The 17,274-nt window shown below is 42.4% G+C and overlaps 1 protein-coding gene across 2 annotated transcripts in view; it reads right to left on the reverse strand.

Annotated features, from left to right (window-relative positions):
* The window catches only part of Mov10l1 (Mov10 like RISC complex RNA helicase 1), a 76,630-nt gene that overhangs the window by 36,711 nt on the left and 22,645 nt on the right, over window positions 1-17,274 (reverse strand). For both annotated transcript variants that reach the window (XM_059248130.1, XM_059248129.1), the window contains exons 10-13: window positions 11,480-11,594; window positions 7,055-7,232; window positions 6,692-6,762; window positions 4,412-4,503 (exon numbers count right to left, since the gene is read on the reverse strand). In XM_059248130.1, coding sequence (XP_059104113.1) covers window positions 4,412-4,503; window positions 6,692-6,762; window positions 7,055-7,232; window positions 11,480-11,594 — 456 coding nt within the window. The remainder of the gene's footprint in view (window positions 1-4,411; window positions 4,504-6,691; window positions 6,763-7,054; window positions 7,233-11,479; window positions 11,595-17,274) is intronic.

Below are 17,274 nucleotides of genomic sequence, written 5' to 3' on the forward strand. Positions count from 1 at the left end.
GTTACAAAATGAATTAAACTCACTGTCCTGGCTTTCTCTGGCCCATTCCTGTATTCTCTTTCCATGTTTTGATGTAGCAAGAAGGCCCTCACCAATGCTACAAAGTCTTTAGAACTGTGAGAATAAATCTTTTCTTTATAAATTATCCAGCCTATGATATCTGGTGTAGCAACAGGAAACAGACAAGACAATAAACTTACAGCAATCACTCTAACACAAACTTTACAAAAAGCTTGTAGACAAAAGACCATACAGAGGCCAGGTGTTACAGGGTCATAACAGCATGTTCCTGCCCTTATGTGAAGGGAGAGGGAAGGGGAGCTTTAACTACCTCTATCTACACAAAACATCAGACAATTAGGAGTTTTATACCAAAGTTTAAGCAGAGACAACTGAGATATCAGGACAGTAGGCACCATCCTTCTAGAAGAGTAAGGAAGATATTGATATTACTGTGCCAAGAGAAAAACAGTTTTGCTGTAAGGTTTTTTTGCTGTAATTTTTCATTTGAAATTGGGGGAAAAAAACAAAGAATAAAAACACAGGAAATAAAAACCCATTTTCAATAAATCAGGATTACCAATACTCCAAAAGCACAAATGAAGACGCTTATCTGTTCTACTGGGCAATCTTGCTCCAATTACAGAGCAGAACTGACTCATGCCTTCTTAGAGACAAAGGACAGGTTTCTTGAAGGCTCTTTGGGACACAACATAGACACTTGACCATTCCCAACTATTAGTGTAGGGTGGATGCTAAAAGCTAGTATCAAGATCCACTTCTGTGGTGCCTAACTGTCACCACAGATACTCTCGGGTATCTCTGTGAGGGGCACTGAACCTGTGTAAGCTCTGTTTTCCCATCTTTGCAAGATAATTGCTTGGGATACAATAAACTCCACATAAAGAGGGATAAGAGCTGGGATAGAATCACCCCAGGACTTGACCAAACTGACTCTAACAAAGAGATAAAAAATGAGAGAAATTAAGTAGACGTAGCATGTATGTGCATTGGGGGACACAGGACAATACACAAGACTTTCAAAGGAGAGCAGAAATGAGAAAGGATCACAAAACCAACTTCCCTAGGTATGAACTAGTGGTTCAAGAGGAAGATTTGCAAGATGTCAACTGTCTATTTTAACATCTTTGTGCAAGATAAAAAGAATCTTGGGGCTGGAGAGATGGCTCAGCTTTTGAGAGCACTCTGTTATTGCAGAGGACCAGAGTTCAGATTCCAGCATCTCTGTTGTGCAGCTTACAACCTGTAACTCCAGCTCCAGGAAATCTGACGCTATCTCTGTTGTCTGCATTCATACATGTGTGTGACACACACACACACACACACACACACACACACACACACACGGGAGCTGACGCTATCCTCTGTCGTCTGCATTCATGCATGTGTGCAACAGACACACACACACACACTACTGTTGTTTATCTCAGATCACACACACACACACACACACACACACACACACACATGCACACGCACATGCACACAGAGTCTTTTAAAAAAAGAATCTATTATGTCTTCACTCAGGACTAAATGACCAGTAACTAAGCTAGAGTCAGGGTAATATTCATCCAGCACTAAACACATGAGGTAGAAAAAGGAAGGCCTTTAATCTATGGTCTTCACTTATAACAATATGAGGAGCTGGAGAAAGAAAAGCAGATGGAGCCCAAAATAAATAGGAAAAAGAAAATAATACAAGATCAGAACAAAACTTAATGCAACTGGGAACAGAAGAACAGTAAAGAATGGTATGCTAGTGAAGCCAAGAGTGGAGTCTTTGACAAGGTCACTAAAATAACATACTTCAAGACCTGGAGAGATGGCCCAGTAGTTAAGAGGACTGACTGCTCTTGCAGGGGATCAAGGTTAGATTCCCAGCACCCACATGGCAGCTAACAGCCATCTGTAACTCCAGTCCTAGGGGAATTGATACCCTCTTGTGGCTTCCATGGGCACCAGACATGCATATAATGTACAGACATGGCAGGCAAGAGACACTCACACACATATAAGATAAAATAAAAATAATTAAAAGACCCCACATTTCTAGAGATATTGATGAGAGAGGAAAAAAAAAAAACAAAACCCACTAACATCAGAAATTAGAAATGTGAAATCACTATAGATGACAACTATAGGAAAAACAGAATAAGAAAATTCTGTAACTAACTTAAATGCAAATAAGACAACCTGGATGAAGCACAGAGTTCTTAAAATGACAGACTCCTAAAGCTTACAGGAACCTAATAACCAGGCCAAGAGGATGGCTCAGTGAGTAAAGGGACTTGGGACTTCCCACCAAGTCTGATGACCTGAGTTTAATTCCCAAACTCAAGGGTGGAAGGAGAGAACTGACTCCACAAAGTCTTCCTCTGACCTCCACGTGCACTATGGCACACGAACTACATACATCATACACACTTATATGCATGTATGCCCACATGTACATATACAAACACACACATGCATGCAAATAAAAAGAATCCAGTACTAAACCTAAAAGATCCTTTTTCTAGTAGAACAATGGAACACACAGCTTTAAAGATTCCCACAAAGAAAACTCCAGATCTAGAAGGCCTCAGAGGTGATTCTATCAAATACCTAAGGAAGAAATGAAAGTTTTCCAGAACATACAATGTACTGTAGACCAACATATCTCATGAACATAAATATAAAAAAATGAGTAAAATTTTAGCAAATCAGACCTAACACACATTAAAACAACAACAACAACAACAACAACAACACATCATGACCAAGTACTGTTTATTTCAGGAGGCAAAAGTGAAATTACATTAGAAAACAAATTAAGAAAATTGACTGATGAACCCAAAACAGAAAACCCCACATAATTTCAAAAGATACAGAAAAGCATTTGACAACATCAGTATCTACTCTCTGTGTGTTTGAGACAGGTTCTCACTATGTAGACCTGGCCAGCCTGGAACTCAGAGATCTGTCTGCCTCTGCCTCCTGAGTGCTCAGTATTTATTCTTGACTAAAAATTACCAGTAAACTGGGAATCTCTCTCCTCAATCTGCTAGAAGGATATGTCAAAACCTTCTATGTCACCTTGAACTCCTTGCTGAGAGGAAATACTGAGAGCAAGCAATTGGAAATTAAAGGTAATACTGTTTACAATAATATTAAACTTAAAAAAACAGGGCCAGGAGCCAGGAGCGGTGGTGCACGGCTTTAATCCCAATATCCAGGAGGCGGAGACAGGTCAGCCAAGGCTATATAGTGAGACTCTTGTCACCCTGTCTCAAAAAAAAAAAAAAAAAAAAAAAAAAAAAAAGCCAGGCAGCAGGCACGGCATCACACACCTTTAATCACAACACTCACGAGACAGAGGTGTGTGGATCTCTGAATTCAGGGACAACCTAGTCTAGAGAGCTAGTTCTAGGACAGCCAGGGCTACAGAGAGAAACTCTGTCTCCAAAAAACAAACAAACAAACAAACAAAAAAAAACCAACCAAACAAACAAAAAAGGACAAACCTGCTGAAAACATGCAAAACTACAAAATGAGAAATACATATTGCTAAAAGGAAACTGACAAAACATGTAAATGAAAGGAGAGAATCATGTTTTCAAAGGACTAGATGACGATACCCTAACAGCATCAATTTTCCTCAAATTGATCCAAGAGATAAAAGCCTACACTTAGAATTCTTCAGAAACCCGTGATTGGTTAGGAGGGCTGGGCCCTCTGGAAAGGGGCCCACTGCTCTGCTCCCAGGTTTTGGCACCGCATGTAACTGAAAGTGCAGTGAAACCACCACACTGGACTTCTCCATGTGCAGGAAGAGGTTTATTGTAAACATAAAACTGCTGTATGCCTCTCTCTCTGGTGGTGGAGAGAAAAGAGCCAGAGGCACTTGGGGTAGTCCAAGGCTGCCATGTCTATCTCTCAGGGACAGAGAGAGCAGTAAACTCTCAACTGCCAGGGCTAGCTCTCAGGGCTAGCAGGCCAGAAGACAGAAGAGCTTAGTGGCTTTGATATGCACCACAGGTACATGCCAACAGAGATCCACATGCCCCATTCGCCAGAGGCAAGGGAGATAAGGGAAGTGGCTCTTTGTGACAAGAAGAAATGGGTTTCACGGGTTTCTGAAGACCTGAGTGCAGATTTTCTTCTCTCCACCAGCAATCCTTCTGCTTCCCCTGTGGGCATTTAGCCTCAGCTGGCTCCAGACTATCACTTTGGGCCATAGTCAGTGCTGCTGCCTTTTGGGAGGTTTGGGACCTAAAAGAGATCACCCACAAAGCACAGGATGGCTAACAAGCATCTCTTACACGCCCATGGAGACTTCAACTGATTCACTCAAGGATAGACCATCTGGGAGGATGAAAAAACATTTTTATTAAACTCACTAAAACCTTACCTATTGTATGTAAACTCCACATCCATAGGTTCAAAATTATACATTTGTTCAAATCCTGGATTAAGCTTAAGAGTTACATCTTCTTCATGAATCTAAAAAAAAAAAAAAAAAAAAAAAAAAAGAGTGATTTAACTTCTACACACTAGACTGGACTTCCTGAGACAATCTTGCATCTATATTTGGCAATACATCATGAAAATATCATTTTACAGATCTGAGCCAAAATCTTAAGTATCTGCAAAATTAACTGAGAGTAAATCATTCTTAAACTACACAAAGGGGTGATGTCTTCATTCACACTGGCAACACTTACCCAGTCTCTCCCTGTGCCAAGTACACTGACAATGTGGTGCACAAGATCAAAGGAGATCAACCTGCCAACAACCCCAAGTCATGAGTGGTCCTGCTGAGTTAAAGCCACAGAAAGGTCACTCAGGACTTCCCTTTCTAGTAGCACAGGGGATAAATGAGGCTGGATCCCGCATAAAATAAGACCTCATACTTACATTTGAATAGGAAAGAAAGGAACCCAAACATCCTCAGGTGGAAGCTGCACTGAGGCTGTATGGCTTCTTGAAGCCCAGGCCTGACACTGCAGTGAGAATCCGGACCCTGAGTCCGTGGGCAGGAGGTGACGCACAGTAAACACTGTGACAGACTGTCACAGAGTCCTCCCACTCTCAGAAGATGCTGCCCCAGTCCTTTCCAAGGAAAGCCACCCGGCAGAGGCTTCTGAGTTACCCAGAGATTACAAAAGTGAAAGGAAGGGAACCCACAACCTAAGGTCACTAAGCACACTAAACCTAATCACTAAGAGTGCGGGACCAGGATCCTCAGCAGCTTAGGATACTGCAGACTGACTTGACCTTCTACTGAAAAGCTGCAAACAAAGTAAGGAAACAGAAAGACACATAAAAGCAAGCACAAGGCAACTTAAAAACATTACAACAGCCAGAGTAGTCAGAAGTAAAGGCAAGAGGGGTACTGGGAAGGCTGCAAGTGGGACAGTGTGTGTTCTCTAGAGCCCTAGTTACTTCTAAGTCAATCTGACACAAGCTAGTCATTTGAGAAGAGGAACTCAACTGAGAAAACACCTCAGATTGGCCTGTAGGCAGGTCTTTGGGACATTTTCTTGATTTATGATCCACCCAGGAAAGCCCTACCCACTGTAGGTGGTGCCAACCCTGAGAAGGTTGTTGGGTGATCTATCAGAATGGGCAGCAGCACATTAGAAACAAGTCAATAAGCTGCTGCACTCCTCCATGGTTGCCACCTTGACATCATGCTTTGGTTTCTTCTGATGTTAGACTGTAAATAAACCCTTTCTTTCTCAAGCTTTTGGTCATGGTGAGTTTGTTTGTTTTTTAAAGATTTATTTATTATATATACAGTGTTCTGTCTGCATGTATGCCTGCATACCAGAAGAGGGCATCAGATCTCATTATCATCATCAGATGGTTATGAGCCCTCATATGGTTGCCAGGAATTGAACTCAGGACCTCTGGAAGAGCAGTCAATGCTCTTAACCTCTGAGCTATCTCCCCAGCTCTGCTTATGGTCTTTTATCATAACAACAGAAACCTAATTAAGACATCTAGCACATGCTTGGCAGGAAGAGCCACTGTGGTCAGCTGGAAGTGGGTAGCTCTCAGTAAGGGCTCAGCACATGAGTCTTCTCTCCCTAAACTCTCCAAACTGGCTCTCCTAACAGGGCACAGCTTTTCAAGGTCAAGAGACCTATGTTGGACTATCCCTGCTGGTTGTAAGACAGCAAACTTGACTTCAGCATGATAAATATGTGTTTCAGATGTGGCTTCTTTACCAGCTATACCATCTGGGCCTCTTGGAAGCCTTCTCTATCATCTTGAGTATCCTGCCCCATATTGTGGCCAGAAAGTTGATGGCAGAACCAAGGGAAGTCATGCTGAGACCGAAGCATGCATTGACTGAGCACCTGGCTTTACTGTGCAGAGCATCCTACTGAATGCCTCAGGACCATACTTACCTAGTGTGTCCTCCTCCTGAGGCTCCTACCCGCTAACTCTTCTAGATCATGCCCACAGTGTCCAAAGCTGATTCAGTGCAAACATGGCTTACAAGTAGTTTTATATAGTTGAAAATTATACTTTCTTAGACAGGAAGGTCCCTCTACACAACAAAAATTACTCAAAGATCCCCGTGTCTTTAAATTTCCCACAATACAGACAAAGCCACTGGAGTTCCCTCTGTGAGGGGGGGTGAGTCAATCTGTCCTTCACTCTTTGAGGAGTGTCCTCTCACCTCCATGACATAGCCGATATATTCAATGACATGTCCATTGTATTCTTGAGATTTTAAAATCAGTTTGTCACCTAGGTAAAAAATATATTACTATGTGTCAAACACAAAATCATAAATTTCCTGTTTCACTCTGAAATCAAGTCTTAATGAAGTATAATAAAATATAGAATTTCTGATATTTGTTGCTTAAAGACAGTGTGTAACAAAGAAACATGTATAACATACACGTTAGATTACTCCCTTTTAAGTAAATGTTGCTTCTAAGGACAGAAATGGGACAATCCAAGTAAGTGGACAGGTGAAACTACTTTTCCCAGTGTGATCTTTCTGCTGGTCCCCAGGTAACCCACAGTGAGGATCTACCTGCATAGAGGGAAGGCCGGCTCTCAGCAAGGCCCGGGACCTCCAGCACCAGCAGATCCCCCTTCCTCTTCAGGACCACGCCACTCATGTTATACTCCTTCAGTTCTATTTCTGCATGGATCTCCTCCAGCCACAACAGAGTGGAGAACTTCTCCTTGTAGTTTGACATGTTCAGAAGCTGAAAAAACAAGCACCCAGTCTGTGAAGACAGAACAGCACATCCCTATCTATGTCTAGGGAATAAGCACCCTTAGAGTCCAGATGTCTAAACCCCTTACATACAAGACATCTACTCCAGACAGGACAATTAAGGGTTAGAGGTTATGAACCCGGTCAGCATACCACCACCCTTTGGCTTATGGAGGACCACAGCACTCTGGCTGTTCATTAACCAAAACCTCTACTCACTACCATAGTCTGGGCCCTCAGCCAACTCTGTTGTCCCTAACTTTCTGTCACGTCTTTGAGCTTATTCTGGAAAGGGCGGTGTAACTTCCATAGATGTTTGTGGACGAGGACAGGCTATCTATCCATTGGCCTAGATATAGTGTAAAGGGCCATCTTCCTTTCCATCTGAAATAACTGTAAAAATATCTAGGTGAAACGGTAAGTCCTAGAAACATAAAAGCTACCAAGACTATACCACAAAGAAACAATGCAATCAGAATATAATTGTAACTACTCAGGAAACTGGATCAGGAACCAAAAACTTTTTCAACAAAGAAAATCCCTAGATCTGGTGGTTTCATGAGAAAATTCTACATTTAAAGAAACAGCAGAAATCCTCTTCAAACTTTTCCAAAAGCCCAAGGAATCCTCTATAATTCATTCTAAGAAGTCAGTATTACTCTGACATCGAAATCAGAAAAGGACATTATAAAGAAAGAAAAGGCATGTGGTGCACACCTGTAATCCCATCGCTCAGGAAATAGATAGGAAGATTACAAGTTTGAGGCTAGCCTGGGCTGCACAGTGTCACAGTGATGTGAGGGAATGGGGAGGAAGAAGATAAAGGGAAAGAGGAAGAAGGGAAAAGAGATGTGAAAGAAGAGGGGAAAGGGAGGGAAAGGGAGAAGGTAGAGAGAAGGGCAGGAGAGAAAAAGAAAGAGCAGTACTTCTCTCAGCTACGCAGCAGGCTAAAGAGGGCCATTTCAGCTCAGGAGTTTGAGGCCATCCTGGTAACATAGTAAGACTCCATTTCAAAACACAACAAACAGAACTTACCCAACCATACCTCCCTCTCCAATACAGACCAATGTCTTACGAATATTGATTCAAGGACTGTCACAAAACGCTAGCAAACAATGCTGTAGTATATTAAAAGGATTATACACTATGGCCAAACTTAGGAGGTATGGATAGGCTAACATATGAAAATTAAAAACAGCAAACTACTTAACAGAATGGAGAAAAACACATGATCATCGAGATACAGAAAAATATCTGACTAAATTCAGCATCCTCTCATGATTAAAAAGAACCACTTTCTCAATATGATAAAGGTAGATTATAAAAATACTCACTGATGAAAAACTGAAAACTATTCCACTAAGATCAGGAGCAAAACAGACGTCCATCCTCATCATTTCTCCTTATTTCTAGAGGTCTTTGCTGTAGCAATTAGTTAAGTAAATGAACTCAGGGTGGGAGCTTTCAGTAGAAACTAGCAGAGGAATGCTGCTTACTAGTTTGCTCCTCTGGCTTGCTCAGCTACCTTTCTTATATAGCTCAGGCCTCCCAGCCTAGGGATGGCAGGCATACTGGGTCCTCCTACATCAATCAGCAAAAAAGAAAATGCCTCATGGGCTGGAGAGACAGTTCAGATGTTAAGAACACTGGTTGCTCTTCCAGAGGACTAGGGCTCAATTCTCAGCATCCACATGGTAGCTCACATCTGTCTATAACTCCAGTCCCAGGAGATCCAATATACTCTTCTGGCCTCTGCTACAATGCACAGACTGTGCACAGACAGAGATGCAGACAAAACACCCACACACATTAAATGAGTAAGTTAAATAAAGAAAGAAAGGTCTCACTGATATGCCCATAAGCCAATCTGATGGAGGCAATTCTTTAACTGGGGTTCCCTCTTCCCAAGTGACTATGGATTGCATCACATTAACGTTTGAAGCTAACTATGACAGTAAGTATTGTGAATGTAAAATCATCAGTGCTGAGAAAGCTTTGCACACACACACTAAAATGTCAGAAGTGTGTTTAAGCCACTTGAGGAATAGTTAGAAATTGTATTCTAATTGCCAGTCAAAATTCACTTAACTCTCTGTGATGTGTGTGCGCGCGCGCGCGCGCACACACACACACACACACACACACGCACATCCATGTAAAACATGTGCATGTAGGTACACTTTCCTGTGTTGGGTACATGTAGAGTACCAGAGACTGATGTCAGAATGTCCTCAGTCACTTCTATACCTTATTATTATTATTTTTTTCCAAGACAGGGGTTTTCTCTGTGTAGCCTTGGCTCCTTTCCTGGAACTCACTCTGTAGCCCAGGCTGGCCTCAGACTCACAGAGACCCACCTGCCTCTGCCTCCTGAGTGCTGGGATTAAAGGCGTGTGACACTACTGCCCAGCCTTTTTTTAGGTTTTACTATTATTATTATTATTATTATTATTATTATTATTAATTTTTGGCTTTTTTCGAGACAGAGTTTCTATGTATAACAGCTCTGGCTGTCCAGGAACTCACTTTGTAGACCAGGCTGGCCTCAAACTCAGAGATCCACCTGCCTCTGCCTTCCAAGTGCTAGGATTAAAGGTGTAGGCCATTACTGCCTGTCTTCCTTATTATTTTTATGTGAACAAATGTTTGCTTGCATGTATGCAAGTATACCACATTTATGCAGTGCCTAGGTGGGCCAGAAGAGGGCATCAGAGCCCCTACAACTGGTGTTACAAAAAGTTATGAGTCCCATATGGGTGCTGGGAACCAAACCCAAGTTCTCTGCCACAGGAGCAAGTGCTACTACTGACTGCCAGGGCACGTCTCCAGCCCCTTCATCTTATTTTTTGAGACAGATTCCCTCACTGAACCTGGAGCTCATCATTTTGGCTAGACTGACTGGCCAGGGAGCCCTGGAATTCCCTTCTCTATTCCTAGCCCTGTGGTTAGACATGCCCTGCCATATCTCTGTTTTAAACAGGGTGATAGAAAAATGAACTCAGGTTCTCATGGTTTCATGGCAAATGTTTAACTTACCAAGTCACCTCCCCAGCCTTCATTTTTTAAAAAGTGAAATTAAAGTTATCAACTCAAATAGCAAGTTTTAAAAGCAAATACATTCTAACATAATACAATCCAAAGATTTACTAATTTGATACATATTTGGTAAGAAATGATGAAAGAAAGTATTAAAAGTCTTTGCTTCCCATAATTAAACCATTATGTTTCTTAAGAGCAGAAAACTTTATCTGTACAGTTAAAAAAAACCATTGTTATTCCTAGCATGTAATAATCTCAAACCTTCCGTTATACTCTCAGCCGCACTCAGAGTTTCAGGCATCGCCCTCTGCGGGTTCCTCACAGGGAATGTACTTCTTGTGGCTACACATACTTAGCTTTTCACGATTCCCTGTGAAATCTAGGTAGAAGTCTGTGAAAAGCTCAAGTTCAGCTTGTATAGCCGCCCTGCCCCCCCCCCCCCCCATGTACTCCCAAGTTGATGCTCCTCAACTAGAAACTGCATAGCAAATACTTCCTGGGATAGGGCAGACTTCCCATCCAATGCCAGACCCTAATTAAACTTTCGTTTTCTAGACTTCTCTGCAGCCTCTCAACTCAGGGAGGCGGTCTTCCACCTTCCCTGCAAGCAGTGTGCATCTCTTTCCCTGTCTGCTGTCCTGGCATTCCTGGGAAGAACATTTCAGCAAAGGTCACAGATCTTCTTATGCTAAGGGACAATGCAGAGCACAAGAGAATGCTGAAGAGTTGACTGTGACATTTGCATCTAGAGCTAAGCCTAAAGCATCTCTGGCTCCACAGTCATGTCTGTGCCTTGCTGCTGAATTCAGAAGGGTTGCACTTCCTCAGATTTGGTGCATACCTAAGTCTTTCCAGAGACTCGATTTTCAATGCTCCTCTGCCTAGCACTAGTGCTGTCCACCTTCAGTGTTCTGAGCCTCTCTACATAAGTATGGAAAGCCTCCTGACCCTGGCATAGTAGACCAAGGCCACCTGGCAGATAGAAGACTGGCTTGAATCTCCCATTTCCACTCTTCTTCCTGAGCACTCTGAACACCAGGTTATATGTGAAGGTGATTCTCTCTTGTCATCCTGAAATTCCTAGTTACCTACGGTGGAAAATACTGACAGGAGATCTGAATCCAATGGCTCACCCGGTTTTTTTGAATGGCGCTTTAGTGGTGAGTAACATCCCATAGCTTTCAGATGTTTTCCTACCTCTGCAAGAAGCGGCTGGAAAGTCAGGATGTCAATTTTCTGTTCCACACATTTTTTTAATCTATCTGGTATTGGATACTGTGGAAGAAAACTTGGAAGTTGTCTTCTTGAGTTCCTTAAAAGAAAAAGTTAAATCAAGAGCAATTATATTATGCATGTATAGCTTGTGTGTATGTGGAGGAGTGGGGGGCACGCACACACACGTGTAGAGGCCAGTGGACAACTTTGGATGTTGTTTCTTGGGTGTGTCATCCTTGATTTTTTTAAAACATGATTGTCTCTGGTTAGCCTAGGATTACCTGATTAGGCGAGGCCAGCCAGGCAGTGAGCTCCAGGAGCTGCCTGTCTCCACCTTCCCAGTGGTGGGATTACAACATGGCACCATAGTGACTCGCTTTTTTATATGGGTCTGGGGACTGAACTCAGTTTCTTCTGGTTGCATAACAAGTACTGACTGAACTAAAATAAATTCTTTTTTTTTTTTTTTTAAAGATTTATTTATTATGTATACAGTATTCTGCCTGCATGTATGCCTGCAGGCCAGAAGAGGGCACCAGATCTCATTACAGATGGCTGTGGGCCACCATGTGGTTGCTGGGAATTGAACTCATGACCTCTGGAAGAACAGCCAGTGCTCTTAACCGCTGAGCCATCTCTCCAGCCCCTAAAATAAATTCTTAATCTAAACTTTTATATGTTTTTATAAATATCTCTCGTCTGTAGTGTATGGGTCCAGAAATGTTTCAGATTTTCTAGGTGCCCCCCCCCGCCCCCCCGGTTCTGGGCCTCACACTTGTTAGGCACTCTACCACTGAGCTACACTTTTAACCCATTATTCTTCACTTTGCAATATTTATATCGATTTTACCAGTTATAGATTTTCTGAAATGCAACAAAATCTGAAACTTGTAGGTCATGTCAACATTCAGACGTTTTCAGATTTCAGAAGACACTGGGTTTGGAGTTAAAGATGTTCAATCTGTATGAGGCATTTCCCCTCAGATATTCTGTCACACTGGGTTTTGAGTTAAAGATGTTCAACCTGTATGAGGCATTTCCCCTCAGATACTCTGTCCTGTTTCAGAAAGGCTAGAGTTCATTAGTCCATGGAAACACCTGACATGAGAACCAGACTAGGCCACACTGGGTTCAGGATCCTGTCTCTACACAAGCTCTGGCTTGGCACTCTTGTCTCTACAACAGAGCTGGACAGAGCTCTGCAAGCTGTAGGGGAACCAGACTGGAAAAGTCCCAGGAGCCTGATCAAACCATGACGTTTGAAGACAGTTCGTTTTAACTTCCTAAGTAGCTAAACTCTTCTTACCACACTTTTAGTGAAGACATGAGTATTAGAAATGATACTGACACATCACCAATAAGAAGATTGGAGGGGCCTAGAGAGATGGCTTGGTGGTTAAGAGCACTAGCTGCTCTTCCAGAGAACCTAGGTTCAATTCCCAGCACCCACATGGCAGTTCACACCTGTCTGTAACTCTAGTTTCAGGGGATCTGACACCCTCACACAGTTATAAATTCAGGCAAAACACCAATGAACATAAAATAAAAATAAATTATTGAAAAAAGGAAAAGTGAATTTGGGGGAAGAAAGAAAGAAAAAAGGACATACTTGGTAAAAAGCTGCCCTGTGTAGAGCCTGCTCAACTGATTTGCTGGTTCTTGGTGCTATTTTTCTCCAGAGAAATTTAGGTTCATCCTTAAGTGTCTGCCTTCATCTAGTTAGCTACATTTAAATTCACAGCATCTTCCATATCCAGTAAGACAAAAAGCAGAGTAACAGAAATGACGGTAAATGGGGAGAAGTGAGGAGAGAGATGAGGACAGGACAGGCATCTCAAGGCCAGGTCCCCTTCAAGCCCCGATGCAGTTTGTGCGGAGTGGAGGGAGCAGAGGTGTACTGCCAGTCTCTCAACTTCATTGCCACTTCCTGTGCAGTGGGTTCCTTTAAGAACCCTGCAGGTAGTCTGACTGTATGATTCTGGGTAGAAACTGCAGTCTACTACAGGGCTACCCAGCAGTACTGAAGGCTGCTGAGGCTGTGTGGCTACTTGGAAAGCAGGGGCACCTAGTAAATGCTAATGAACTAACTAACAATTACTGAGCTATGGAGGGACTAAGACAATCAGCACACCTGTATAGAAGCTGCTCTCTGAGTTTGAGACCAGCCTGGTCTAGTAATAAATTCTAGGGTAGCCAGAACTACACAGTGAGACCCTGTCTCAAAGATAAAAACACAAGAGTTCTGCTCACATAGAACAATGATTTGAATAGAAGGGAGAAGCCAGAAATGAACTCATACAGCTACAACCATCCCATTTTCAACAATGGTATAAAAAACACAGCAGAGAAATGACAGTCCCCAGAAATCACGTACATGGTGGCTTACATGTAGAAGAATGAAATAGATCTCCACCTCTTGTTTTCTACAAAAATCACTTCAAAATAGATCAAAGACCCTGTGGTGGTCTGAATGTAATTGGTCCCCATAATCTCATAGGGAGCAACACTATTAGGAGGTGTGGCTTTGTTGAAGTGGGAATGGCCTTGTTGGAGGAAGTGTGTCACTGTGGAGGTGGGCTTTGAGGTTTCCTATGCTCAGGATACCACCCAATGTCTCAGTTGACTTCCTGTTACTTGGAAAAACGTAGGACTCTCAGTTCTAGCACCATGTCTGCCTGCAAACTGTCATGCTCCCCATCATGATAATGACTGAACCTCTGAAACTGTAAGTGAGTCACCGCAATTAAATGTTTTTTTTTTTTTATAAAAGCTATTGTGGTCATTGTGTCTCTTTACAGCAATAAAAACCCTAAGACAGACCCTAACATAAGACCCACAACTCTGGATCTACATTTCAAGATACAGGCACTGGCAAGGTTTCCTGTGACTGTGACTACAATAGCTCAGTAAATAGTAGCAATACTTGATAGAGTTTCGTGGAATTAAAAGCTTTTATACAGCAGCAGAAGGGACATCCTGCAAAACGTTACCAACTGACAAGGAATTAAAATCTATAATCTAGCTGGGTGGTGGTGGCACACTTTAATCCCAGCACTCAGGAGGCAGAGGCAGGCAGATCTCTGTGAGTTCCAGGACAGCCTGGACTACAGAGCAAGTTCCAGGACATGCACTAAAGCTACACAGAGAAACTGTCTTGAGAAACAAAAACAACAACAAATCTAGAATCTATTAAAAAAAAATAAAAGAAAACCAAAAAAACCCAACTCAAATACCAGCCATAAAAACAACAATGCTGGGTGGCAGTGGTGCACGCCTTTAATTTGGGAGGCAGAGCCAGGTGGATCTCTGTGAGTTCAAGGCCAGCCTAGTCTACAGAGCGAGATCCAGGACAGGCACCAAAACTATAGAGAATCCCTGTCTCGAAAAACCAACCAACCAAACAAACAACAAAACAAAACAAAAACTCAAACCATCTGGCCAATCAATATTTGGGCAAATGAATTAAACAGACAGTTCTCAAAAGAAATACAAATGGCTAATGAACATGAAAAATACAAATTAAATTGCTCAGAGACTCCATCTCACTATCTTGATGACAATAGAGGACAGAGAAAGCCAGTGAGATGTGGGACCTATACACTGTGGTACTGTGAGGTGGAGCAGCCACTAAGGAGGTCAGTACAGAACTACCCCAGGAGCTGCCCCAGGCCCATGTCTAAAGGATTCCAAAACAACACACCACTTACTTCAACATTCATATTTATTGCCCTCAACAGTTAAGATATGGAATCACTCCAGATATCCAGCAACAGTTGAATGCAGAGTGTTATATATATTCATATAAGAGTTTTATTCATCCATAAAAAGGAAAACAGTTATGTGCAGAAACTGGATAAACTGGAGACCATCAAGAAAGAAAGGAAGGGAAGGAGGGAGAGAGGGAGGAAGCCAGGCTAAAGAAGGAAAAGTTTCTCTAATATGTAATTTTTTCTCTTATGTAGAATACACATTTGTAAACACACATATACCCCGTGTGACAGTAGAAAGGAGATTGTGTGTGCGGGTCTAAACGGAGAAGGGAAAAAGAAATACAAATGTGAAAGCAGAAGCAGACTATTGGAGGAGAGTGGAATAAGGATGGATAATGAGCGGGTAGATATTATCAAGGTACAGTTATCTGTATGTTTAAAAGAATCACAAAGAAACTCATTATTTTACACACATATTTTTAAAAATTAAAGAGAGCTGGGTGTGGTGGTGCACGCCTTTAATCCCATCACTTGGAAGGCAGAGGCGGGGAGATCTGTGAGTCTGAGACAAGTCTGGTATACAGAGTGAGTTCCAGGACAGCCAGGGTTACACAGAGAAACTTTGTGTCAAAAAGCAAACAGCAGCAACAACAAGTTTTGAAGAGGTCTACAGCAATACATGACCCTACCTGACAGCTACAACAGGAGCATGACTGTGCACTGGACCTGACTGACCCCGGGAGTCAATGTGCAGGCAGGAGATAGCACTGCCCAGACTGCCAGGAACCAATGGCCTTAGTCTAGCACGTGTTCTCAACCTGTGGGTCCAGACCCCTTTGGGGATTGAAGACGCTTTCACAGGAGTCGCCTAAGACCAATAGAAATCACAAATTTATGGGGCTGGAGAGATGGCTCAGCAGTTAAAAGCACTAACTGCTCTTCCAGAGGATCCAGGTTCGATTCCCAGCAGCCACACGGCAGCTCACAACTGTCTGTAGTCCCAAGATTCAACATCCTCACACAGACATACATACAGGCAAAAACACCAAAAAAAAAAAAAAAAAAAAAAATTAAGAAAGAAAGAAAACAAAGATATTTACATTATAATGCATAACAATAGCAAAATTACAGTTATAAATTAGCAGTAAAAGTGATTTGTGGTTGGGGGTCACCACTCCATGAGGAACTGTATTAAAGGGTCACAGCATGAGGAAGGATGGGAACCAGTGCTCTAGAGAAACGCTCATACATGGATGTGCTGACACTCCCCAGGAACAGCCAGCAGGGTGTCCCAACACTTGTACAGGAGCGGTCTCTTGGCCGGCTCTAACTGGACACTGTGCAAACCAGACTATTTGCTCTCATGATTCTCACCCAGTCACTGCAGACATGCTAACATCTCACTCCCTTTCTGGGCTTTTCCCCTAGGCACACCCTGGAAGTGAACAAGAACCATCAGCACTTACTACTGCTCTGTGCCAGGAAACTATGCATTTCATGTGCTCTATACCATTTACTCCTCAAACCACATGAGGGAGAGACTATCACTTACAAATGAAGTTAAGGCACAGAGAGGTCAAGAAACTTTCCCAAGGCCACACAGCTTCTTGGTTGCAGTGCTGTGATTCAAACAATGGTCTAAAGAAGCATGGTGTCCACAGCTGCCTTCCAAACAATGGTCAACGACAAGTTCAGCAATCCCATAATACTGTCTGCTAATACATTCTCCTTTCAGTCTACAATTTGGTAGAAGTCCATCATCCTTTGTCTTAGACTGTTACTGAGTTAACATGATCTGAAATCCAGAATTTTCCAGTATTAGAGAAATAATAGTTTTGCCCTGATGGGCTGTGGGCAGTACACCTGACTCAAACCCTCAGTAGTGACAATGACGCAGCAGTGTCTTCAGTACTCAGGACAAAGCCATTTAACACTCACACACGCAGGTCCCATTTTTTTTGGATTAAACTTAGACGAAATGTGTTTCTTGGAAGTTTTATGCTTTGTTTACTTCAGACAAGAGCAAAAAAGAGAAACCAGGTCGTTCACAAACTTTCTATGCTCAAG

Source organism: Peromyscus eremicus, chromosome 20 (genome assembly GCF_949786415.1).
Source record: "Peromyscus eremicus chromosome 20, PerEre_H2_v1, whole genome shotgun sequence".
Lineage (NCBI taxonomy): Eukaryota > Metazoa > Chordata > Mammalia > Rodentia > Cricetidae > Peromyscus > Peromyscus eremicus.